At 40.1% G+C, this 26,857-nt stretch overlaps 2 protein-coding genes across 4 annotated transcripts; one reads left to right on the forward strand and one right to left on the reverse strand.

Moving 5' to 3' along the window:
• Window positions 1–1,768: 1,768 nt before the first annotated feature.
• gsx1 (GS homeobox 1) lies at window positions 1,769–2,612 on the forward strand. Its single transcript, XM_071528874.1, has 2 exons — window positions 1,769–2,147; window positions 2,260–2,612. The coding sequence occupies exons 1-2, from the start codon at window positions 1,769–1,771 to the stop codon at window positions 2,610–2,612; spliced, it is 732 nt and encodes a 243-aa protein (XP_071384975.1).
• Window positions 2,613–8,624: 6,012 nt separating this feature from the next.
• Window positions 8,625–25,797, reverse strand: arhgap31 (Rho GTPase activating protein 31). Of its 3 annotated transcripts, none has more exons than XM_071528870.1 (12): window positions 25,296–25,797; window positions 20,857–20,959; window positions 19,975–20,119; window positions 17,570–17,652; window positions 17,335–17,442; window positions 16,599–16,741; window positions 16,219–16,426; window positions 15,820–15,944; window positions 15,246–15,302; window positions 14,369–15,025; window positions 14,086–14,234; window positions 8,625–13,312 (listed from the first exon to the last, which is right to left on the reverse strand). In XM_071528870.1, the coding sequence occupies exons 1-12, from the start codon at window positions 25,393–25,395 to the stop codon at window positions 11,219–11,221; spliced, it is 3,972 nt and encodes a 1,323-aa protein (XP_071384971.1). In that variant the 5' UTR covers window positions 25,396–25,797; the 3' UTR covers window positions 8,625–11,218. The 3 variants fall into 3 exon arrangements, with proteins under 3 accessions (XP_071384971.1, XP_071384970.1, XP_071384972.1); XM_071528869.1 differs by having other exon boundaries at window positions 15,234–15,302; XM_071528871.1 differs by having other exon boundaries at window positions 15,234–15,302; window positions 20,857–20,951; window positions 25,296–25,350.
• Between the last annotated feature and the right edge of the window lie 1,060 nt (window positions 25,798–26,857).

A 26,857-nucleotide genomic window follows, 5' to 3' on the forward strand; every position in this document is an offset into this window, starting at 1 on the left:
TGAAACAAAATGCTATACATTTCAAAGTAAACGAGTAATACATTTCCCAGTTGAACTCTGTACAGGATAAACAGCATGTCCTTTAAATTTATTCGACCAGCTCAACATTATATTGCTCCATTAGAAAAAAAAGCTAGTTAAAGGTATGATCACGGTAAGACACCTCAAATAAGAGTCACTGCGAAAATCATTGCAACAGACATAACGTACTGGGGCGTTAGGTTTGTTTATTTTATACAATTCCTCATTTTAATCGTCTAGAGATTCCTCGTCGTTTCAACATGTCAACATAACTATTCCTCTGGGTTAGCAGAACTTAAGTGTATAAAAGAAAAAGCAAACCTATAAGAGGAAAAGAAATCGCATTCCACTATTTACTCACACATTATGGATCCCGTCCCTTTGAAGGTCTTGTTTAGAGAGCCTAAAGTGAAAGAAAATGTTTTCCTATTACTTAATTCAATCAGAGCGAGGCGGGGGCTTCACGCGCCGCGCATTCGGCTCCTCTATGACAGAGTCGCCTTTGTTGCGTCTATCCGCCGCTGTCACACACTTTAATTCGACTCTCTTTCTCTCTCATTGAAAACTCTCCACAATGACATTCAATAAGGGCCGGCAAGTGAAAACCTGGTTATTTTTACATATTCTTTCCCCCGACTCGGCAGGGGCCCGAGCAAAGGAATTAATCACTGCTCTTTAACAGCATTGCCTTCAGGCAATGACTTTTTTGTGCCCAGAAATGACACATTAACCTTAAAATGGATATATAGAATACATGCCTACTCGATACTTTTGCATTTAACTGTTGCATTTATTTGCTCTCAACCCTGTCAACTAAATAAACAAATACATAGGCCTTGCATATATAGCCTACATACATAGCCTGCATACATAGCCTATACATACATACATATTTACATGCATACATACATAATAGACAGAATATTCTCCGTTGGCCAGTGTGGGTGTTTATTCAGAGAGAAATAACTTCAACGAGGATGTTTCAGAAAACACTGCAAAAATTGTAAAGACATAACTTATCATTAATGCTTTTGGACAGCTTATAGTCAAAGTATTCCTATCTTTTTTTTTTGCCCGCTCATAATCACACTATAGACATAGGATAGGCTATAACAAATCTATTAGCCTATTTAATATAACATTTTAAAAGGCAGAAAATTCCCCGATTCTACAATTTACCTGGATGTTAAATTCATAAAATGCAATAAATGTACCTGCAGAGTTGTGAAACTTTCTTAAAGTTCTCATGAGAATTTCTCGTTATAGCCCACATGCTACAGACCCAGAAGCCTACTTTATATATTCCTAGGCTGCATAATTTCTAAGACAAACCTACTTGAGTACATATGCTGGCTTTCCGAATGTGACAGAAATGTTTTCTTTCGCGAATTTAAGCTATAGCTATGATAAAATGAGAGTGATGATAAAAGGGAGAATGGGCAGTGCCGCCTCTTGCGGCGTGGGTGGGGCTGACAAGAATAGACTACATTATGCAGTTCATTTAGTTAACAAGTGAAATAATGGGGAAGCGTGCAGTGGGAATGCCGAGAGAAAGGCACAAAACCCTATTGAGAGCTCTTAGGCGCTTACAGCGTAACCGTCACATGGCCGAACCGAGTCCACAGCCGCTATTTAAAGAGGCGCGCTGCGGCTTCAGCACCACTTCGCTGTCCACCGTCCAGGCGAGCAGGCTCAACACGACGCGCTGGCTTCAACTTTACCGAGACTGAGCAACAAGTTTGCAACCATGCCGAGGTCTTTTCTCGTGGATTCCTTGATTTTAAGGGAGGCGAATGACAAAGGGAACGAGAACAACCCACCTTTATTCCCCTACGCCGTGCACTCGGCTCACCACCCGCACGGGCTGCCGGGCTCCTGCCACTCCAGGAAAGCGGGACTGCTGTGCTTCTGTCCGCTGTGCATGACCGCGTCCCAGCTCCACCCGTCTCCACCGGCGCTGCCGCTCCTCAAGGCGTCCTTTCCTCCTTTCGGCTCACAGTACTGCCACTCCGCTTTGTCGAGGCAACACTCTTCCTCTAACAGCGTCAACCTCAACCACGGCCCGGGGATATACCAAGCTGCGTACTCAGTCCCAGATCCGCGGCAGTTCCACTGCATCTCCATCGGTGAGTAGAGGATGAGTTGCGGGTCTAAACTAGTGAGCAAAGCCAACGTTTTCTCGTGCGTTTCATGATATCTGTATGCCTTTATAGCTGACATTCTTTCTTATTTTCACAGAAAACAACAACGGCAAACTTCAGAGCAGCAAGCGCATGCGCACAGCCTTCACCAGCACACAACTTTTGGAGCTGGAAAGAGAGTTCACCTCCAACATGTACCTCTCCAGACTGAGGCGCATCGAGATCGCCACATATCTGAACTTGTCCGAGAAACAGGTGAAAATCTGGTTCCAGAATCGCAGGGTGAAGCACAAAAAGGAGGGGAAGAACAGCGGCCACAGGACGGGCTCACATAACTGCAAGTGCTCGTCTCTGTCGTCCGCGAGATGCTCAGAGGAAGAGGAGGATGACATGCCGATATCTCCCTCCTCATCCGAAAAGGAGGATGTGGACCTGTCCGTCTCTCCCTGAGTTCACCCCGACTCCTGAAAGATTTTGGTCCTCGTGATGTGAAATTTTGAATGCAGCCAAAAAAAAGACTGTTTCACTTGTGTTCAGTCGTCTGTACATAGGAAGAGATTATATAATCAGGGAGTTGCCCTGAATTATTGTATAGTTGTATACATGTTGTACGTTTTGTATGTAGTTTTTTTCTGAAAACGGTCCATTTGTTGTTGCCAATCCGATACGTATGGTAGGCATATTTGTAACGACAAACCCAAATGACAAAATTAATAGCAACATTTGTTTATTAGTATTTTGGGGAAGACAGCAGTATTTTGTATACATGGTGAATACTGGTTAGATTCATTCTGTGTGGATGGAACTATGACTAAAATATGGAAAGCTGGAGAGACATTTCCTCACTGTCACATGGTTTAGATCACTCTGAAATTATATCTTCAGTGTAATTGAAAAATATTTATTTATTTAAAAATGTTGATACTTAAATAAAAATATTTCTGAGCGGTAGCTACGTTGTCGTCTGAGTCAAACATGATACTCTTGCGCACCACTGGGAGCGCACACTGGCGCTGGCACTTAAACTCAAGCCGTTAACACTGGTAGATTTGAATTTAGACTGCTAAGAAATGAAATAAGAATACAATCATGTTATCACAAGACAAGACATTTGTGAGTAATAATGGGTGTCTAATAATCTTTAGTCAAAATAGTTAAGCATTTTGCAAATATTAATCTCCCCACATTTAAACTGTAGCATGCTGCGCTTCATGTGGCAACAGATGTAGATGTGCAATGCATTTATTAGCCATTTTCAGACATAAGACTTAATTAAGTTGCATGAAAACATTTAGGATTTATGCATGATCTAGCTTTCAATGTTCATCTTGTTTACACGCAGTTGCCGTGCGCACAGGTTGTTGGATGCGAAGGCTATGAGGAGAAGATTGAAAAAGTGAATAACTAGGTCCATATTCTTTGTCCTAAGGGCCAAAAATAATATTGGGGTTTCATCGAAACACAAATGTAATACTTCTGAGAGTAGGCTACTATCTTTTCCTAACTTGCCCTGAACATTGCGGACAAAATGTGTTCGTGTATCTAGATGGGGACATTAGGCTATATGAAGTTGAAGTAAATCAATGGCTCTAAAGGAGTAAATCAAATGCTTGGTGATCTTTATCATGCAGCAGTGATAAAGACATTGTTGTGAGTCCTCTTAGTCTTTCCCTGGGGGACACTCCAAATCCAGGAGGCTGCGTGGCCCTTCGGAGCTCTTGTCAAGCTTCATCCCAACTGAAATGATCCGTCTCGTGTGACTGAGATAATGATCACTATGGGTGTATAATAGTGTACCAAGAGTGCGCACATCATAATATATTTATCTACGAACATGAAAATAAATGGGGAAAAGAGAGAGAGGCTGTTTGGTGTCCATGACCCATATTGTTCTATTGTTAACGCAACGCTGCATGCGGTCAAGTTTGTTGTCTGTTTTATGACCTCCAGGTGTGTTTTAGCCATTCTGCAAGCCTGTTCATCTCAAACAGTTTAATTTTGTATTATGAAACCCTAATTATTAATTAACATATAATTTGAGATGGGCATTTTTATGGCGACTCATTAAATCCACTGTTTGAGATAATATGCCACATGAAATAATATGCAGCGTTCTTAAGCATATATGGATTTGTTTTAAGCAATGGACTTGGCCTATATTGGTTCTGATCATATCTGGTTAAGACTGCAAAAAACTGCAAAGTTTGTCTGTAGGATGTTCGCTGCAGTTAAAGAAGTATAATCTCTTATCACTAAAACATCCCCAAAAACACCATGCTTTTGGGGATTTAGCCTATGTGTCCAGTTTTGGTCGCCTATTTTACGCACCGCTACTGCTGCTCGCTGATTCAACCGTGGGTTTTCTAAATTATATTTATTATGATGAATAGGGTTTAAATGATATTTGCTTCCTAAGAAACGTATGTCCAGACTTTTTTGAGAACAGAAACTGTTATTAAATAGGGTGCTGCACATCATCTGCATCATTGTACTTTTTGGGATGTGAAGTTTCACTTGTAAACTTTCATTTAATTGTTCACTTAACCATTTTAACAAAACTCTAATATTTGCATTTGTTAAGAAATGGGATTAGACTATTTTGTTAATTGCACCATAGAGCCCCATTTTGCTCACTACGTCCTCTGCAAAGCGCCCTTTATCCATTCAATAGCCCGGGGGTATGCGCCCTGGGGGAGCTTATACGCTCGGTGCTCCAAATGCTCAATTTATTTATTCTTAATTTTGTGCCGATCAATTCATTGAAGCAAAAAGGACTACGGTGTCTTTTTAAAAAGAAGAAAAGCGAATTGTTGACGTAACCTTGACGGAGCTGAGGAGAGGGCTCCCCTGACGCTGGAGAGCCGCTTGAGTCAACAGGCGCCCATCTAGCAGACTCGCCCTTGTCTTTATTCTGGCTAATTTTTTATTTACGGCTTTTCTTTGACATGTCTCTTATCTATCAGATTAAAAGAACAGCTTGTAACAAATCAGTCTGCACGATTTACAACAGCATTAAAAGGGGACAAAGGGAGCAGGCCGTCAGTACCTGAGAGTCTGGTAGACGGCGCGGCGCTGCAGCTGATTCGATGGTTTGAAAATACGCACGAAACAAAATACTTGAATCCTGAAAAAGAGCCTTTGTACGTTTCTTTAGAAATCAAGCAATTCTGCATGACAAAGGACAATTAATAAGCCGTCTTTTCACGACCAGCAGCTGGTTTCCCCGTCAAGGAAAGTTGGAAAAAATTCAGACTGAATGCGCGCAAAAGCCCTTTGCGCGCAGACAGCAACCCAAGGTGACCCATTTGGCACAGTTAAAATAACCAAGCCGAGGTAAAAGCGAGGGAACTGTCAAAAACATTTAAGCTGAAATATCTTGAAATTGCAAATCCCTTTATGTGGAGGGACGCTGCCGATGTGGGTTAGTCGTACAAAGGAGGTGGTTAAGTTGGAGAGGCTTTGGAAACGGACACGTGGCTTCTCAATGAGAGCTCTTTTGGACCCGCGTGGCTTGCTGTGGCACTGCACATTCATCCACTTTAAACTTATCCGGCTCAATAAATATACATAGTCTGTGTAACATATTATCCTACAAAATGAAACAAAATAGTTTATAAACGTATAAATACTTTTATACATTTATAATGTGTTTGTTTGCTCAGTCTTTCAGGGCAAGTGCCTTCTGTTCCAGCCTTGCAATCTTGCTTGTGATTGTAAACCAGTGAGTTATTGTTGGAAGCGGGGACACTATTTTCCACAGGATTCTTTTTTAAAAGTTAGTAATGGAATAGTTTATTGTGATTTTATCCTCACAACTTTTCCTGGGTGGATTACTTCTTGTTAGTGGCTTGTTTATATTGCGTGCAGCTGTTTTTTCGCCCAAAAATATCAGATGGAAACATTTTGCTGATATCAATTTATATACATGCCTATATTTACGTGATTTAAAATGGGCAAGGTTTAGCTCTGCATGCATATCGGAGCGGCAGTTTAATCATTTTATCCATATATCTGTATTAGAAAGAAAGAAACGTATTCTTTCTGTATTTTGCACAGCTGATGTGACAGCAGCTTCCACCTGACAACTCGAGCTGCGATGGACTGAAAACTGTTGTCTTTGTTGTTTGAAATGTCTAGACCTGGAGAGAAAAATTATTTTTTTTCCTAAATTGTCTTATTATGGAGCTGTTAGTGGTGATAAAGTGTAAGCAACCGGCTGCTGTCGTACATGGCATAAGGAAATCACTGTTCATGGCGTTGGAAACTCCAAGTCTTTTTTGCTCTCCCGTGTAACAACATTTGAATCCCAAGCAGATGTATAAGCTGTCTAATAATCAATAATATACGCTGAACGAGTGGCACCTAGTTTCACTTTTCACAGTTCTCCCTCTAATTGAATATTCAACATGCGTGCCGAGCCTCGCTTTTTTCAGGGCGGTGAGAATCCGGCTGTTTAATTCTGGGCCCATACACCAGCAGTGTCAAGGGTCGACAAATAATGAACTGCGCAGACATGGAAGTGACCTCTGTAAGCGCCACCTTTGGTCCTAAAAGAATGCCTCTGATTGGGTTTTTGTTAAAATATTAGGTGTGCCATTTGGATTAAATTACACTGGGTTTTTTCTACCCTGGCACAATGCGCTTGACTGCCACCACGTTTTGTCAGTCTACATGTTAATATGAAAATTAGGCTTAGCCATAGACAGAAATGACAAAATACTGTATATTGTTCTATAACCAAGTTAGCAACATGCGTTTATCAGTTATATTTCACTGTACAGGTGAAAACTATTTTCTTACAATAACAGCAAGTAATTTGAAAATAAGGATAAGTAGCTGCATGCTGTACATGTATACATTGTGCGACTAAAATTAAAACCTCAACATCTTTCTGTGCACCTTGACTTGTGAGTCATATGTTTTGAATTATGCCATTAGTTACAGTAGAAAGTAGTCGTTTTATCATGTAGTGTGATTGTAATTGGACTCTATTACATTTTTGCCAACCTGGAAGCAGCGAATAGCCAAAGCTAAGAAGAAACTCATGTGTAACAGAGTGCAGAGAGGCAAGGGCAAGTTCTTTGGTGAAGGCAGAAACGCACGCACGCTCGCTCGCTCTCTCGCTCTCTCTCTCTCTCTCTGTCTCTCTCTCTCTCTCTCTCATACACGCACGCACGCACGCACGCGCACACATACTAAATGGACGCCAAACTTTTTGAAACCTATAACTCACACGGGGCTGGTCGTTTCGTTTCCAGTTAAAAACGGAACAACCATCTCCTCTCCTGGCTGTGTGCGCTACAATAAGAGAAGTTGGAGCAGCTTCTGTGTCTGAAGCAGAAAAACTCGCTGGCAGACTGTTTCCAGCCGGTCTGTTTATCCCACAGTTCACTGGCTTGCTCATATCAAGAGTGAGTCGCACAGTCACACAGTGTGGTGCAGGAGCGTCACCTGCTGGCAATGGAAGATAATTTGATTTTTGTTTAACATGGAATTGTGCACAACCATGTTGCGATGTGGGGGGCGGTAGTGCCTCAATTATTCAAAAATAACCGTATTTAGCTAAATAAAAAGCAAACGCCATACAAAAGGGCAGTGCATTGTGGGAGTGGCAGTCCTATTCTAGACCCTGTCTGTGCATATGGCAAAGGCTGTTAATGTAAACACTGATTGATACAGATTTGTCAGGCAGACAGACTGTAGGCTACAATGAATACTTGTTTTATTCAAAGCATTTACTGTTGTACTCAACATTTCATTGTAGTATTATTTTTGTACTGTACAAGATCCCAGACAACAAAAAGGCAGGGGAGCAGGCAGGGGTGCTGCTAGAAATTCTGCCCCCCGCCACCCAGGACAAGCTGTCACACAGGGGTCCCCACCCCAACACATGTAACAGAGTACAGTATCACCGCTCCCCTCCTCATGGGGCCCCCCTCCAGTTTGGGGCCCCATGAAAGTAGCCGGCTCCCCCTTCACCCAGCCCCACCTCTTTTATCTTACTCTTTTCAGTGCGTTGCTTTCTGTGCACACAGCACTTTCTGAAAGTGCCTCCCAAGAAAGTGGTTAGAGATGAGTACCTCCATCCAACATGATTACATGAGATACAGGATATTGTTGCTTCATTTGTCAGACAGTGCTAATTAAGGTTCCTAACATACTGTTAGCAACACACACCACTAATTTAGCTAGCTAAAATTAGCCAGCTAGCTTGCTTAGAATGCAAGTAACAAAAACCACTATTCAGATTTACTGTAACTTCTGTGACTATGACTCCACACAGTTTGCTGAAATACTTTAAGAGGAGAGAGAAGGAAGGAGCAGAGAGAAATAGAGGAGAAGTGAGTTAAGGAATTTGAGGCCATTTTACAGAATCAGGTGTAAGCTATGGTGCAAACACTGTTTCTTCATGATGTTCCCAATTCATTCACTCATTTACTACAGATTCCTCCTTAAATTTATTTTTTTTATTTTCAGTTTGGTACTTTGAATTAGGCTACTCAAAAAACGTTGCAGTCCGCTCTGGTATTGAATGTACCATATACTGCCAATTGAAATGAATTGTTGATAACATCACAGGGAGAATCATTGCTTGTGTGAGTTATGTCTTGTGTAGGCTACTACATACAATAATAAACAATAAAAAACAAAGTAATTGTTCAGAATATATTAATCATACAGTATTACATCAGTATACAGTATTACACAATTTAACTGTTTAATTATTCTAAATAACAAAGATGGCAGTGTAGCTGTATAAATCTGAATATCCCTGTGAATAACCATGATAACACCTCCACATATTACCAGATAAAACCTCCACATTACCTTCATGTTACTATAATGACTCTGTGTCGTTGCCCAGTCCTTACCCTCTCAGTGATGTATATTGAAGTCCTATTCGGTTACCCTACAACAAATACATTGTGTAAATTATACAGCCATGTAGGTCAAAACATCTATTCATCTGTTCATCAAAATATTGCCACATACTTGATATGCCTTAATGAAAAAGTAAATCCCTAATAAAGTAACGGGGGAAACTCTTCTTAGTAGAATTTGGTGGTGGAAAACTTGAGAAACATCTGACAAAATAAAGTCTATATTTATCCTAAATATATATTTCTTCTTTTTTTTTCTTCTTCTTTTTTCTTCTTTAGAATTGTATTGCTTGACTTCAATGCATATCTAATATGAATGCAGTATTAACAGTAACTGTTGAGTGATACGTTTCTCATATCTTTTATTTTCTTATAACTTCTTGGTTGTAAGTAACAAAACTCATCAACTGTCTTATGTACATCATTTCAGACTTCACCATCAATGCACCATTTACAGCAAAAATCCATCCTAAAAATCTGAATTCAGATGTTATTCCTATGGTTTTAGACAGTTCAGTAATTTTCAATTCAATCAATAATTTTCAATATGAACAACTTTCCAACAAAACAAAGAAAAAGCACTGAAATCTCCATCTAACATCCAAACTAGGTTTCTGCATAGGTGCTCAAGCAAAAATAGCACAATGGATAATTACATCAGATCCTGTGTATCGGTAAATGCAAAGTAAAGAGACAACACCTGGAGTTTCCTGCCTCACTGACTGACTTTATAGACCCAGACAAGAAAATATGGCCAAAACACCACCGAGGCCAAAACCCCTTGGATATAGTCAATGTTCACAAAGTCGGTCTCCCAATTACTGCCAGTGGAGCAGCTCCAGGACTTGTCTTTTTATGACATCACAGAGAGAATCTTTGCTCTCTTTTTTCTCATTGTTAGTTTCTCCTTAAGATCTTGTGATTATCAAAAACAAAACAAAAAACAAGCAAACACAACTGACAGTAAAATAACAAGGAATAACAGAAAGTAAATATACACATGAATTAGAGTCTTTTGGTGGGTAAATACTATTAGTTCAGTTTCTAATATAATGAAAACAAAAAGGGGAATTTCCTTTTTAAATATTAGTGGAAACCATCACATCACAATCAGCTTATCACAGAGCCAATACATACAGTATATTGTATGGAAAGAGTCAAGTTTACTTCATATAATATGCAAGTTATTAAAAGAATAAATAAACACAACTTCAGAAATATCTTTCCTGTGATATGCAAACTATGTCATGAAATTCACAGATTTCTAATATGGGACTTTGGTGACCTTTATTCTTATAGAAAAAGTATGTATTACTAACAGAACAAATTTTAAGAACTGTTATTTCTTCATATCAGATTTTTTTGTTAATCTTTGTACTTCCTGTACACTGAGTCCTCTATATTTATGCCAAGAAGTCATAAGATTAATTTGATTTGCTATGTACTTTGGCTGTTGACAGGTGATTGGATAATTTCAAATGATGCAACATGATGTCATAACATCTATAACACAGTGTTTGTAAATGCTATCTGCCACTCCATTTAAAGGGACTGCATTCTGGAATCAGAATCAAAATATATGCTGTTGTGGAAACATGAGGAAGGGAGGATAAAAAAAGTAAATTGTCAGTTACACATTTAAGCAAGCAATCACTCCCCTAAGTATGTAAATATAAAGTCTGGCAAGTTGTAAAGTGACAAAGACTTATTGCTGTCATGGATACTATTTGCCACCATTTTCAATATTCAAAGGCTCTGCTGCAGCTAGTGTTTGGCCAAAGGTGCACTCTGATGGCACTGACACACCAAGAATTTACTGTATGCTCCAAGTGCCATTTTACAAACACACCCTTAAAGCAGATAGGGATTCCACACCTGTAGTACCACATAAGCAACAGGGAATACTTTGATTTCACAGATGACTTGAGCATGAAACTCAAATTTTACTAAATGTTCATCACTGTTAACTCCCTTTTGAAAAGTTTGATCTCAGTCATGCTTTAAGGACTTTGAAATATGTCATATGTCTTCCTCAAAGCTTTCTTAAACACTTAATTTGATAAAATAGAGTTTTAACTAAGATTCTACATTTGTCAAGAAATGCAAGAATTACATCAAATGTTGTCATCTATTATGTATGTCTATGTATTTACACATGTCCAATCTTAGGCCCAGTCACTCAATCTGCCTGTGGCTCCTGCTGTCGAATATCATTGATCTTCTCTGTGGTTGGTAGAAGCAGCTGGTGGACGTTTCCAGCCTCTGTCCACTTTTTGGAATAGTCATTTTGTTTTGAAGAGTTATCCCCTCTGGGCCCCTGAAGTTCTCGGCCATCTCTTTTGAAAAGACATTAATAGCAGATGTGTCAGTCAAGCTCTTGATGGGAGAAAGGAGTAGCTTGCCATCATCCCCTGATGGTGGGTAGTCCATGATGGGAAAAGGGGGGCTAAGCAGAATAAGGCTCTGCGGCCTCTGCCTGTTCCTAAAGGACGGTCTTTGTAAGACGTTACCTCTATTAGGTCTTGGGCAGTCAAGATTAGGAGCGTGTCTCCTCGTTATTACTGGGAGTTCTGGGGTGGATGTGGTCTTCACGGACTCAGCAGATTTCTCTGCATTTGGCTGTCTTTGGTGTTTGGGGGCAGGCTCCTTATTCTCTAGCTCCTCCTTTAGGTCTGTAATTGTCTGAGGAGGTACAGTGTTGGTTTTCTCCACATTCATTTTAGGGTATTCCTTTTCTTGTTCCTTTACTACATCAAAATCTTTCTCATGTCTGGAGTGAGGTATCTGACTGTACTGCACCTTCGGAGGTATGACCGGCACCGCTTTGGCCTGGCATGTCTTTATCATGAATGCTGTTCGGACCGACGACACACTGACCGGGGCTGAGTTTCGCCGTAGAGGGGCCTGCCGATCGTTCAGAAACAACTCCAGCTCCGAGGGCAGTCCATTGTTTACAGTCCCAGATGGGGTCAGTAATCCCCTCTGACAGGAAGAAAACTCAGAGGAATTACGGTTTTGTTGATTAGAAATGTCTCTGATGCACCGATGCCCTAAATCCAAATTAAGTGAATACGGCCTGTGTTTAGAGAAGCAGTTTTCCTCTCTTCGCTCTGAAGGAGACGTCTCGTGAGACATCTGTCTGTAAAACCTCTGAGATGACAATGTGGTCTTCTGTTTTGTTGTGCTGCATTTTGCTGTGTGAGGTTGCGTTGCATTATTGCTGGCCACGCTAAGTCTTGTAGGTAGCGGCTGCAAGTAGGTCCCTTTAGTTTCTGGTTTGCCACTGGAAGTCTGAGAAATGTTTCCTGAGAAGGGTTCAGTACTCTTAATGAGAGATGATTTATCAGACTGTTTGCCACTGTTAAATGAAGGAGGTGAAGGGTTTCCCTCCTCTGAGCTCAAAGTTTCACCTTGGGAGCAGGAAGGTGGCAGATGGTCAAACAAGTCTTTTAGTTCAGGTGAGTGCAGAGGACTGGTAACCCACTGTTTGCTGGAACTAAGATCGTCCCAAGGCTCCACCCAGTCCAACTCTTCTGAGATTCCTCCACATCCATCTTCGTCATCAAGGTGTGGTAGCTCCAAGGTGTTGGGTCTGTCCTCCAAACATGTCGATAGCCTCTGAATACCTTCCAGCTCATGACTCATGTTTTTCTTTGCACCTTCACAGGAGATCTTTTTGTCCCCTTGTTTCTCTGAATCCTTGTGGTTTTTACCTACAATTGACAAGCCTGTGTCTGGTGGAGCATCTCCTGGCTGCAAAGGTTTTATAACTTGGCTTTGTTGTGCCGGATCTAAACAGGTGTCCATGGAAGGAACTTGCCAGTGTTTGGTATCAACAGGTTTATCTGTGTTTAGGGGGTTAATTTTTGGAGATATTTGATGCAGTTTATCCTCTTTTTCATCCATCACATCAGCAGGGTGGGGATTTTCTGTGTTTCCACCAGCAATGAAGTCAAAGTTTTTATGAAGAGAAAATTGAATGTCTGACTCTGAGGGTTGTTTCTTTGCAGAGTTTGATCCAGTGGCGACAACATGATCACTCAAAGGGGTATTTGAAGCCTGATCCCTACATAACAAAGACAGAGTTGGAGAGCTGCTACTTCTTTTTGACTGAACATTTGTCTTTAGCTTAATATCCTCAGGAGTGCTCTTGGAGCAGAAAACAGGCTTAAATGTCTCATCCAGTAAGTCAATCTCAGGTTCAGTTATTTTAAGTTCTTGGTGGAGGTCAGACCACAGCTCATTCCCAATAGGGGAAGATCCCTTGTCCTGAAAATAAACAAAAACAAATAGATTAAAAATCGACAAAATGGTTTCACCATTTATTTCCAAATTGAAATAACAACTACTGTGTATGCTCAATATGGTGTAACATATTTTTACTAAAAATATAAATTTGTCAACTGTTTAACCTTTCTTTTGCAACGCACAACATGAAAATGCGATGCAATTTGAATAGCGTGGCAGCACACTATTTAGTTGAATAACAGAAACAAATTAAATCTGTTTCGAATTTATAGTCATCTTTGTTCGTTGGTTCAAACCAAAATGATCTGAGCTCTACCCACAGCTATCTGGTCCTAGCCAAAAGTTAGTCACATAATAGAGGAGTTGAAAAAATATATATATATAACTCTTTAAATGGGTCAGAAAGAGCAACCAAATGCTTCTGCTGATATTTTTTCCTGCAAGGGAGGAATGTTGGGCTTTAGAATATAATGCTGATATTTTTCCCTCTGTAATTCCCTTTTACTTATTGACAGACTTTCCAAATCCCAGCATTATTTCCCAGAAGGCTATTGGTTTGACTCAACAGTTACAGGGAGTAATGATGAGCCTACCGGTACTAACAAATACTCTAACAGCAACACTCTGTCCTTTTAATCTGTTGATTTTGATATTCACTTCTCTATTTAGTATTTACACCATAAATTATAGCGTAATTGAACAGAAAAACTGGAGGCCTAATAACAGAGTATAATCTCCGTAATTTTGCTCTGATAGCAGCACTACTAACTAAAATTCAACAGTAAATGATTTACCAGTTGCATGGCTATGGGCTGGTGATGCAGTTGTTTCCCAGGAGATGGTGCTGTATCTTTGTCTTCTCTTGCATTTGCAAAGGAAGGCTGTTCCAGTTCAGAAATGTCCGTCCCTCCTTGACCTTCTTGCACTGCTTCTCCATTCGAATCTAAGGGCGAAACTTAGATTTGTAATGATTTTGCATACAGTACAGTACATTGCACATAACAAGGCGGCATGTTTGACTTGAATATGTAACATAACAACATGCTTTTTCAAATATGGTCAAAGAACATGCCCTACCCTCTGGCACGACTCTACAGGTTTTCTCCTCCGCGTTCTTCTTCTCCCCTCTTTCCTGGTTCTCCATTTCCAGTTGGGGAAAAGCGCTGCCCTTCCTGCTGGTGTTGCTCTGCTCTGAAAGTGGCGCCTCTTTGCAGGGTTTCAGAGCCGGTGCAACTGGCTTTTCCTTCACATGGCCCCTGCAGGGAGTGCTGTTGGAGCTGATAACTGCTGAGACCCGCAGCGGTACGGACACAGCAAAGGGCTCAGATATGTTGACGGCTTTGCGTTGATGCCTAGGTGACGACTCCAGCGGGAAGAAGCTCCCTGGGAAGGACGGCCTCGATGAGCTGTTGTGAGAGGAGCCTGAGTATAACATTCTCCTGTTTTTAGGAGAAGTTGGCTTGTAGCCACTGAGGTCGTCACCTTTGAACACCTTCAGCTGTTCTGGAAGTGTTTTTTGAGGAGGCGCTGAGGCACCTGCGGAGCCCTTTTGATTCATGGTAGGGCTCTGACCACCTGTTGCCCCGCCAGGTTTCTTCCCTTTAAACTCCCAGTTTTGGTCCTGTTCACTCAGGTCGTAAAGTGAGTCAGATCCCAGCGTTCTGGACTTTATGTCTGGAACAAAAATGCTACTGGTTCCACTGGCCGGACTGCTGTTTCCTGTTCTGTCATCATCTGTGGGGTAAAAATAACATAAGTGGCAAATTATATAAGATAAAAAAACAACATTTCACTGAGAGCATTGAAAGCAATTGCTACAACAGAATATTCTAACTATGCAGAGGCAGACAAGTTGAAACAATGATAGTTTGTAAGAATGGCACTATAACATTATTGTTTGTAACATCTGTGTTTAATTTTCATGCAATTTAAAATCTCTGACTTGTAGCCCCACCTGTTGGTAGGGAGCACAAGGACTCCATGCTCCTGGCTGGCCGAAGAGCTGCCTTTTCTGTGAAAGGAAAAAAAATATAAACTCACTTCCAGCACTTAAAAGGAGAAAAGAGTTTCCACCATCGCTTATTATGTTACTGTTAACATTTTTTAATTAATTTCAAAACTTTAAAGGGGACACAGCTAAGAATGCCTTAATATTTATATGGTCGAGGGTAGTCCAATCAATATCTGTGAAGATGAAAAACTATTTCTCAAAGCCAGTGTGATGCACAGCGATTTTGTGGACCCCAGAATGTTTGATTTATTCTATAAGTGATCAATTCTGAACTAGAAACCTTGTGTCCCCTGAAAAGCCACTCGGATGCTCTCCCAGTCACCTTTCCCATCTTTCCCTGTTTGTCCTCTAATGAGGATCTCCGCTCTCTGCTGTCTGGCTTTGGGAGAGAGTTGTTCATGTTCACGATATTGATTGGACTATCCTAGACCACAGGAGTAACATGTACATTTAGTGGTGTTTCCTTTTAAACTTGTATGGTACAGCAGTGAAACTTTTTTTATGTTGGAGACTTTACCTGTTAGACTCGGTCCTCTTATGAACACACTGCCGTTCCGGCTCAGCTTCCCCTTAGAGTCTGTAACAGACTTTCCCAGGTTGAAGATAGACTTCCACTTCTTTGATTTCCCAGAAAATTTTCTCCTAACAGATAAAGAGAGATTAAGCCCTTCAGTGTCATACTATGTTTGGACTATGTTGCATCCAAGAAAAAGACACATATTCACATAAAATGCATAACTGTATTGCACTAATTGTCCCCTTTGCAAAGAATAACTCTTCATGCAGGCTACATATACTTGATTTCATTATTACGCACTGGAATACAGCAATCACGAGTACATCAGACATTGGATGAATTTCAAGAATGTTGCTGATACATTATACTAATAATAGACTGAATCCAAATCCATCTTACTTGCTGTCTGATATGTCTATGACAGTGTGGTAGAGCGTGGCAGTGCTAGTGTCAGGCAGACTGTTCTCTCGCTGACGTTCTCTGCGCACTGGGTGGTTTGGGCTCAGGGAGCGTGCTTGGGCCTCTTCCAGGCTCATCAGTTTCATCGGCCCACACTGGCCACCAATAGGTAGCGTGGCATACTTCTCCCCACACACCAAATTTGGTCCTGGAAATGGATAATTAGTCATTTTTGAACCATTTCATAATACATACAGCACATAGAAGTAAAAAAGTAAAAAATGTTTGCATGTTTGATCAATACAATTTTAAGTGTTTCAGCAAACAATTTAGGATAAATCTCTCATTACAGAATTTCTTCGTATTTATGAATATAATACCTTCTTTGGGTTTGATTTGCACAGAATCATGGTTGAAGATCTCCTCGGTGTGGTTCAGAATAAACTCAACCACTGACTGTTGTATCCGCACCTCCTGGAAAGCCATATCTCCATTACAGGATGAAACTTCAATATCTTTGGATCTGCAAGTAAACACAAGAGACAAAGTTCTTGAAATGCTTCAAATCTCTGCAAAAAGTTGTTTGTTTGAAATAATTTCATGAAACAGCTACTGAAAGCCTGAAACAAGAGAGCCAGGACTCGACTCTTACAGGTCATATAGTGTCTCTGCATTGCCCCTTAATAGGAGACTGACTTTGTGACTGATGTGTTAGTGGCCAGGGTGAACAAAAATGCAATTTCTTGCTCAGAACTATTTGCAATACCAGACTCCATACATCGCCTTGCAAGCTCCGGAAAGTGTTTCTTAATAACCTGACAGGTTAACAGTTTTGGCTTTCTGGATTCTAGCTTTGACAGTGAATTGTTGATTGTCACAAATATTGATTGAACTGTAATAGATATAAAATGGGATATTTATTTTAAGGTGGAATTTCCCTTTGATCTGACAGACTGGGTACTAGTGTTTAAGAGTATATTCATTTATGTAATGTTTACAACATTGTGGGCCATGTACCAAAGCATGAGATGTGTTGCTGAATGGCCGCTTTTACTAAAGAAATGACAGTTATAAAGATTTTTCAGATGATGCATTAGGTGTTCCAACTTTACTCACCTCAACAGGTTTGGAGCCCACACCAGGGCCAGGTTACGCGTATGCATGTTAGTCTGGGTGCTTAAGGTGGCAAGGTGGGCCAAATGCTTGGTAAGGTACTCCAGAGTCCTGAGGACGATAAACAAGCACATCTTATTACATTTATTACAACATTATTAGTAAAATTTAACTAAAGGAATTGTCTACAATTTGTAAATTGTGTTAATTACTGGGAATGTAAAGGGCTGAGGTTCACCTGAAGTGGGGGACGGGCAGTTCTTTGATGACACTTTGAATATGTAAGAGTTTCTCATGATTCCCCTGGACCGAGACCACTTCCTGCATGTAAAATAGATAGATGTGCATTAGGGTGAGTAAGACAACAGTAAAACCTTAAAAAATGCTTGGCTCCTGTTTCTAGAACTTGTTGAATCTGAACTGTGATGACTCAATGGCCTGTATGAACTTTCCTTCCCACGGCTACTTTCCAGTGCCGACCCCTAACACTGGGCAGGAACTGAATGCCCAAGTTTGTGGTCTCTGTAACTCGCTTGAAATTGTACGAGATGATGATCTTTCGGATGATGATGTTTCAGTTGTCTGTAATTACTGCATACATAACCAGAGACTCTAACATCACATTCCCATTATCAGTGAACGGGATCAATGCATTGATGAACTGCAGGATAAGGCTATGAACCCACTGCATTGCCCGAGGAATATTTCCTCCCTTCCGGCAAGCCTGCGTTGGATATCAAGCCAGCCTCGCCTAGACCTTGCTTAACATGAAATGAATGTGAAGGTCAAAATTACGTAATTGGGGCCAACTGAGTGTGTTGGGAGTCGTGTATGAGGTCGCACACCATAAGTCCTTCTCAAAATGCATTCTTGTGCGTTCTCGTGTCGGATAAAGATCCCGGAAGTTTACTTGCCAACTGAGGACGCATTGGATGGTGACTTAGCATACGAGAACAAATGGGAAGCCCCAAGATTCATTCCAAGAGTGACACATTATGTCCAAACAGCGCAACAGTTCATAGTACGGAGCCGAATGAAACAGCTGGGAAAATGTACAGCTGTGTGTCTTAATTAACTGTGCATGTGACATCAAGCACACAACCCATCTCAAATTGTAAGGATGCTTCTCCATGCTCAATTTCTTGATAAGTTTGTCGGGAAGAATGTTCTACACAAGGACAGAAGTATCGACTTGGCATTTGCTAATTACCTCATCAGAAATTTTAAACAAGGATGGCGCCACAGTTACATAAAAGCCTCCATTGAGGATCGGCTGAACAAAGGATCCGGGCCCCATTTCATTACTCATTTTAACCTTCCCTCCTCGACTTCCCCTTGGCACTTCCCCTCAAGGGGGAATCCCTGCTGCCATCCACTACTCCAGTGCTGTTCCATTACTCTAATAACTCAACTGAAGTTTCTGGGATCGACCCTTCGAGAGTCAGCAACTCTGTATCTTGCCCAGAATGCATTGTGATCGTTTGTAATTTCCTGTGCATGAACCAACATGGCGGACCAAGCAATATATAAGTGTAAATAAACAAAAAATATTGAGAGAATTTAATTTTATTCATGAAATTAACTCATCTGGGCTATTTTATTAGTCATTGCTCTGTGTAATTATTATTATTAATTATTAGGCCTGCTTAATGGCAAGTGTATTTCATTTCAAATACTCTGCTTCCCGCTCGGACCCTGCCCTTTTCTCTGCAAGTGGCCACTAGTGTGACGTAGGTGCTGTGTATCACCAAGAACCGAGGGGAAGTGGAGGACGTCATGTTAAAATGACTAATGCAACGCAGCCCTGGTGTTGTTTTCCTTGTCGGGGGATGTGGAGAGCTGATTTTTCCTGGAGTACTGGAGTATTGAAGTTTTCAGGCGAGAAATATGAATGTCAAGCCACACAGAAAGCATGAACCAGGTCTTAGACTTATACCTGAATTCCCTTTACTCCTGCCTCACTCCAAAGTCCCTTTCACATCTGCCGTTTATCTGTCTGCTGCCAAATGTAGAGATCATATCACTCCAGTTTCAGCCTCCCTCCACAGGTTGCCTGTTAGTTTTAGAATTATGATTTGGCCCCAAGCTACATCGGCAATCTTTTAACTCCTTATGAGTCAGACTGCACCCTGAGGTCCTCGGGCAAATCCCTCCTGTCTGTTCCACAGTCTAGACTCAAGACCAATAGACACTGAGTATTGGTAGGTTCCTCCATTAGGGAACCTATACGTGCCTCTGGTTTTAATTAATTAATTTGTACTGCTGTAATACGTTGATGTAGAGTGATATATACAGCTAAATCTTTTTATGATTGTAAGGCAGCACATACAGTACTCTGGCATTTTGAAATGAATCACATTGTGGTAGAAGCAGTGCTTCTCATGTAAAATGCTTACAGTTCAGTTGCTAATGTTAACTAGCAAGCCTGGTGGTCTAACATTACTGTATTCTCCACAGAAGAGATGAAGGCATCTGATCAATTAGGGAGCCAGAGAGCTGAGATCAGATTCAAATAAAATGCTAATAAATTGTGATACATGAATTTAGATACATGAACTTATTCAGTTGTGGGACCAACTGTAGGTCACACAGGAAAGACATCTCTCTTTAGCAAACTTGTAAATGTAATGTAAATGTACTCACAATGAATTTGCTATAGAGCTCATATGTGAGCAGGGGGTTGGGAAGCTCCCTGAAGTACAGCTTACATAAGGAACCCACACAGTGGATGTCCTGGAGGTACACTTCCTTTGTAAGGTCAGGGCACGCCTCAGAGCAAAATTCCTGCCTGTACATAGGTACACACACACGCACACACACACACACACACACATCCAGAGAGAGAGAGTTAGCTGAATGCTTTGATTGTTTAACACTCCTCCTCGCTGCTTGTTGCTGTACGTGGCTTGTTGGATTGAAATGCATCCAGCTGACCAATGTTTTTATACCAAAAACCAAAGACGCCAAACATTTTCATTGCCAATCTGAAAAAATATTATGTAAATCGAACATTACAGGTCTGTTCCATTGGCATGGATAAAGCCTAAAATGGACTAACACAAATTTAATTTGATAGACATGGTTTGATACAATAATCCCTGACGTAGTCTAGCATCAATTTATCCTATCTGATTTTACTGAGAATAATTTGAGCTTCTCCAATAATAAAGGAGGATTTATACTGAACCACCAAAGAGGCAACTTCAGATTAGTGATTGGTTAATGTGGGAGACTGAGTATGGCAGTGATAACCACCAAGGGGCCAAAGAGTATAAATGCTGATTGTTCCAAGATTTGAAAAATTCATATGTTTTGACACCAAATCATGATTTGACCAAATCATACATCTAATAACATTGGGGTTTTTGATGTATTTTATGTATTACTAAATTGATTAACCAAAAGAAAATTGAAGGCTACCATTCCCAGGCTTTAACCTTGCCAACTTTGAGAAATCAAATTATTTGCAAAGCATTACTGTGCAAGAGTCAACATGGTGCTCAGAGCGCTCATTTACATAAATACCTGAGGCGCTGGATATTTGAGGTGACCCCCGACAGCCTGTATATCCCGTCCACGATGCCATGCTTCTCAATAAACTCTGCACACTTCTTCAGAACCTGAGGAACTGAAGAAATAAATGTGTTAGTCTTTTCTGCAAACACTCTAACATCCAAATACTGTACATCTCTGATACTACTACATGTTAGAGACTAGTACAAACATCTTGACATCAGGAATAAATAACAAGGGAAGATTTCATCAGTGAAAGCAAGTATATTTAAATTTTGTCCATAATGCTGTCTGTGTCGGACTTTATCCAATGTGTACACACAGAATTGGACTTGATGCTGATTCAGACAACCTTAAAATCTCAAGAGTAGATTAAAGAGAAGGAAAGTATTGCAATACTAAATGTAGAAATGGTAGCGTTGCACATAATGTTTGCTTAAACATGCTATAGACGCTGTAGGGCATGTTTTACTGTGCCTCTGCTTTCTATTCCTTGGGGCAGCTGATTGTAGACAAGGTGGACATTGACAGGAAGTTAAAAATGGTTTGTTTGTTTCAGAGGAAGGTTGACACACCCAGTCCTTGTAGCTGGTATTACTTGCGACATTTCCTCTAATAGAAACTGGCTTTTGAAATGTTACCACTGACCTACACTACAGCTTTCTAAGCTATAGTAGGCCTACATTATCTTCTGGTAAACAACCTTTTACCGTGTCGTACTGTTTAAAAGTCAAAGGAGAATTAACCGTGGCTTTCCGATATGTGTTAAATCACATGTTCATCAGTTTGACCACAAGAAGAGTCTGCAAAAGTCATACACATTCGATTTGAAGCAGGGACAAAACTTGATTCTTCCTTTCAAAACATGTAATGCTGCTTTGCATTTCTAAACCTTTTGGCTGTATGAATGAAAGTTTGTTTTCATTATAGATGTGTCCCAACAATTGATTATTCTATTGAAAGCTCCATAATCAACTTTCAAATAGGGTAGTTAATTTGATTTTTCTCCAGTTTTCAACCATACTGTTACTCCCATGTCTCATGCTGCTAAATACAAACTGATCGGCCTACAAACAAAACTGAGCATGTCGAATTCATTCTTCACAAAATGAAAGAATATTTTTGGTAATGGTTTATTTGGTTGTAATTATTACAGACACCAAGAATCTGCAATGGCTTACATTCCCATGCATGAGGCTTAATTGGACTTTCAGCGACATGCCTGTGGTCAAATGCTGGATGATGAACAACACTGGAGCCACCATTTACCTCTCAGTATTTGCACTGAGGGAAGCTTTCTGCTTGTTCATATAGAACTTCTTGTAGATTCATAACACAATATACTGTAGTTTGATACATTTCTTCTGATTGTCAAAGGTATATTGTCATAGGTTTTAACTCTAATTTTAGGACATGAAATTAAATCAATGGCTGATGTGTGGTAAAGAGAATTTCAAGTCAAAGTATTACTCAGTCTCTTGACACAGAAGGTGAAAGTTAATTTTCTGGCTGCTGCTGGAGTCTTAAAATGTTCAGTTTTCCATTTGAACGCTGAAACTGTGGCCGGTGCCCAGTGGCTGGTTGTGCAAAAACCTTTAACAAAGGTTTTCAGTCTTTCCCCTTTAGCCACCTTACCCTTGAGTTGTATAAATTTGCCAATTTTACAGCTAAAGGAACATTTTATTCTAACATAATTTTAATGTTGCATGAAGCACCTTTAAAGCTTCGGGGGCCAGATTCACAAAACCTTCTTAGGAAAACAAATCTTCAGAAAAAATTGAAGAACAAATTTGAGAACTTTGCTTCCAAGAATCTCATTTTTTTTCCTAAGAAAAAAAATAAAGTTAAGAAAATAATAAAGAACTATTTTGACATCAACTCTTGTTAACTTTTTTTCTTAAGAGTAAAGCCATGACAAATACCACCTAACTTAAAGATAACCATCCAATTGTCTCAAAATGGTTGCAGTGAAAAGGTTAGCTTCTAAATTAATTCATTTAAACACACATTTTAAACAATTAAGTAGGTATTGCAAATAATTAATAACTGTACTTGGTGTATCTTACATTTTAAGCTCAACATTATATTAGTAAGCTTGGCTTTTCACTATTTTTATTAGGTGTATGTCTCATATCTCATGAAATGATGCCTTTAGCCAAAAGCCAGTAACCAATGTCTGAGCCTTTTTTTATGCTTTTCCCACACTAAGTTACTTAAGTAAACTATAAATATAGCTACCCTAAAAAATGTTCCAAATTATTTGTAGATGGAACTACTATGGGTTGCAGCTAAGGAGGAAAATCCCCCTTTTGCGTTTGTTTACATCGGTTGCTAGGAAGGCCAAATATATCGTAAATAAGACGTCAACTATGTTCTAAGGTGACTTCTTACGATCTATTTTAATTTTGTGAATCCTGCCCCCAGTATGTAAGGTTCCAGCAAGCCTGTGTGAGTATGTGCTGTCTTTTATAGTTACTAGCTTCTGTGTCATCTTAAGGCCAAATGGTGCATGAAAATAAATATCCATATTCCATGCTTAACATAGTTGTACAAGGACACGAAGATACAAATGTTCAGCAACTTTCAGAGTTATGTGATTAGTTCTGCTTTTCATTGTGAGAGAGAAAGTTGGAAGCTTCATCTTGTATTTTTTTTTATGTCCAAAGTAGACTTTTTTTTTTTGTTGAAATTACTGTAGCAGGGCACAGCAGTAATGACAAGTATTTCACAGAAGAGCATAATTTATTGATCCCTCTTAGCTGATTAGTAATATTAGGGATATCCTTGAAGAGGTTAGTATATGATGAGTTTATATAGATATTCTCACAAGAATCCATTGTGGTTTCAGGCATTTTTCAAACCAGGTGCTATAGTAGTGAGTGTCAGTGATACTAATATTCCTATACGAGATGAGACAGTATTTCTAATCACCTTATTAGTGGGACGCAGTATATAATTTATGGCTGCATATAAAGACCCTCATGAGTGCTAGGAGATTGTGGGGTAAGTGTGCAATTTCAGGTGAACAGTGACTGTGACAGTGCATTATTGTGCCTCAGTACAGGTGAAAAAAGAACAATGTAAATTCAATGTAATTCCTTTGGGTGTGGAGCCACAGTGCAACAATATTTGACTGGATCGTCAGCAAGGCTTTGGTGCAAGTATGGTACTTAAACACTGGAACTGTGCACATGGCAAGGTGGAGCTACATGGGAAGAATGTGGGCATCAGGTTTTCGATCATCACTGCAACTAAAAACTTAACACCCAGTTTGTGTTCCTGTTGGTTTGTCAGTGTGTTAAATGTGAAGACAAGCAAAGGCTTTCAGTTCTGAGTACCAACTGAAAAATATGAGCAATTAGTTATTTAACAAACTTCCCATCTGTATACTGCCCTACAAATGTAAACATCAAGGTTAAACATCATGACTCAAGTTTATATTTAATTTTAACAAAAATCTGACTCATAGGTGCTACCAAAAATATATATTATCCACTTTTGTACCAAGAACACATTTGTCATGACAGGAGATAATGAAGTAATCTTTCTTTCTTGGTAGTCCGGCCAACACAAACTGATGCACTAATGGTTTAAAAACACAATATGTCTGCTGGACATCCAAGACAGTCGGATATGAGCGTGTACCCACTATCCAAACTCTTCCTTTTCCTGCCCTGGATGCTCCGCCTCACAGAGTGTACATGGCCGCTCCACAAGGCTTCCTTAAAGTTATCCTCAACAGCTATTCAGATGCCCAAGTTGACTCCGCACGTGGTACATTTCTGTTCACTCTCTCTTTTTCTGGCACATCATCTTGCTGCCAAAACAATTACTTAGCAGCTACTATTGTAGGAAAGAAAAGGGTATAAGAACAGAAGAAAGAAAAGGAATAAGAATATACACAAATAAAGAATAAACACCTCTGGTTTGTAAGGTTCCAGAAAACCTGACCATCGACTCGATGATCAAGCCTTTTTTTGCTCATTAGAGCGTCTCATTATTTTCTCTCAGCACCGCCCAGTCTTTTGTCAGACACAAAACTAGTCACAGGCTCTATAGTGACTGGAGGAAATTGACCAAAAAAATCTATGAGCCACACCCTAAGTCACAAATCCCCATTTTATATAGTCAATGAGTGAATGAATTGCTTTACTAAATGTAAAACAGATGTACACTATCAATTCATAGGTGATGTAATACCAGGATAAAGCCTTCTATTTGCTGTGTAAAAACACTTTTTCTTTTTTCTCTCCCATTTTCACCATATATGCTTATAAGTTAAATAATGAGAAACTATATCATAATCTGGGAAATGAAAAATAAATCTCAATTTTCACCATAAATGTTATACTGTTATGTATGTGAGCCAAGCCAGTGACAGTGTGTAGTTTGATGATACCGGCTTTCTAAGGAGCGTTGGATTACAAAGAAAGCAACATAAAAAGTTTTACCATCTTGTCCTGAACTCTGAAGATGTTCTATCAGGTCACAGCCAAACGCATTTTCACTTCCTTTCTTTTTGGTCTTCTGCTTAGTCCCTTTGTTCTTCATGTGGCTCCAGTTAGTAGTCCAGGTGATTAAAACAAACAAATCCTTGAAAGCACAGCGATCGATCCATATGACCCCGAGGAAGGGTTAGTTTGAGGGTCAGAAAGCAGCCACATAGAAACCCCAGCAATCAGCTCCCAAAAGACTGCATCCGCTCACATCTTGACTAACCGCACTGTTGGAGGCTGAGAACAGAAATGACGTCACTTTTTAAGCTTTAAGTCCTTTTAGAATGACAATATATCAAGTGATGTCAAAGAAAAGACACGGGCTAACTGTTTTATTAGCTGGGAAGTGGAGTGGCAACGGCAGTCCGCTGCTTTATCTCACGGATTTGCAGCAACAGCATTAGAATTGGTTGGTTTCCTGTTGTTTTTTTACCCCCAGCCAGTCTCCCTGCGCCGTTTTATCTCCTCCTCTTTTCCTCCATTCCACACAGTCTCCCTTTTCACTGGCTTCCCCGTAGCTGAGGAAACACACATGCATCAATTGAGGCACATTCTCGCAGGAACATCATCTTTTTCGTTGCAATTTCCCTTTTAGTTTCTCAAATATGCTATGTTTAGACAGCCATGGAGTCGTGGCAGTGGTGTGGCGAGGAGTTTTGAAATGTTAAGACTGTGTAAAGGGGAGGGAAGAGAAGTGAGGGGAGGAGAACAGCTGACTTCTGTTTCTCTACTGGTGTAGGAATCACTGACCTCTTTTATCCTTTTTTTTTTTTTTTTTTGCCAAGCTCAGTCCTAACGGGAAGGCTGCTCTCTGCCTTCCTGAATGCTCCCAAAGTACACAATTTCCTGTACAAAGAGCCCGGTCTCGAAAACAAAAACAGGCTGGCTCTGAAGGAAGAGGGAAGTGGGAGGTGACTGGAGTGAGGGCCTGAAGGGCACAGATGGGAAATGGGGGGAGATGGGGGCTGGGGTGAGGAGATGGACGACACATGGTTCTCGTTACTAACTGCTATGCAGATCTATCTTTTTCTCTTTCAAACCGGACTGCAACTTGATAGCAAACATTCCATTATTGATTGCATTAACACTGAAAACCAGGACCATTCATTTTTAAACAGAATGTCACTGATGTTTACATTCATATTTTGTGAAGTAATTGATGTTTTCCTGCAGTATTCCAAGTTATATTTCTGTTGCTTTCTGTCTTAAAACATGAGTTCTCGAGATCAGAGTAAATGTAATCCTACTGAGATGGATGATAAAACTTCTATGGACTGCAATAGTTTTATGATATATGCCTCATATTTGTGGCCACAATTGGTTTGTCTAATAAATGAATATGGATATTGTTTAGATCCTAAAACCCAAGATCCATAAATTGAGGTTTCTGCACAGTTTACGTTGACATTTTGCCATTGTGAAACTCTCAACTTCCATTTAAAGGCCTAATCTGTAATTGCAGTTTGGCTCCCCCTGTTGAAACACTGTCACCCCACCACTGGGTTTGTTTATTTATA

The sequence above is a fragment of the Centroberyx affinis genome, unplaced genomic scaffold (assembly GCF_046629955.1).
Source record: "Centroberyx affinis isolate AG114_WGS23_722 - 3 ecotype Tasmania unplaced genomic scaffold, CSIRO-AGI_Caff_v1 ptg001735l_1, whole genome shotgun sequence".
Taxonomy (NCBI): Eukaryota; Metazoa; Chordata; class Actinopteri; order Beryciformes; family Berycidae; genus Centroberyx; species Centroberyx affinis.

Coding starts and splice junctions, on each gene's coding strand:
- arhgap31 (XM_071528869.1), bottom strand. CDS start 25,395: ATGAAGAACAAAGGGACTAAGCAGAAGACCAAAAAGAAAGGAAGTGAA. Junction 20,120..20,856: donor TCAAATATCCAGCGCCTCAG/GTATTTATGTAA, acceptor ACCTATGTACAG/GCAGGAATTTTGCTCTGAGG. Junction 15,945..16,218: donor ATAGACATATCAGACAGCAA/GTAAGATGGATT, acceptor TTTATCTGTTAG/GAGAAAATTTTCTGGGAAAT.
- gsx1 (XM_071528874.1), top strand. CDS start 1,769: ATGCCGAGGTCTTTTCTCGTGGATTCCTTGATTTTAAGGGAGGCGAAT. Junction 2,148..2,259: donor GTTCCACTGCATCTCCATCG/GTGAGTAGAGGA, acceptor TTATTTTCACAG/AAAACAACAACGGCAAACTT.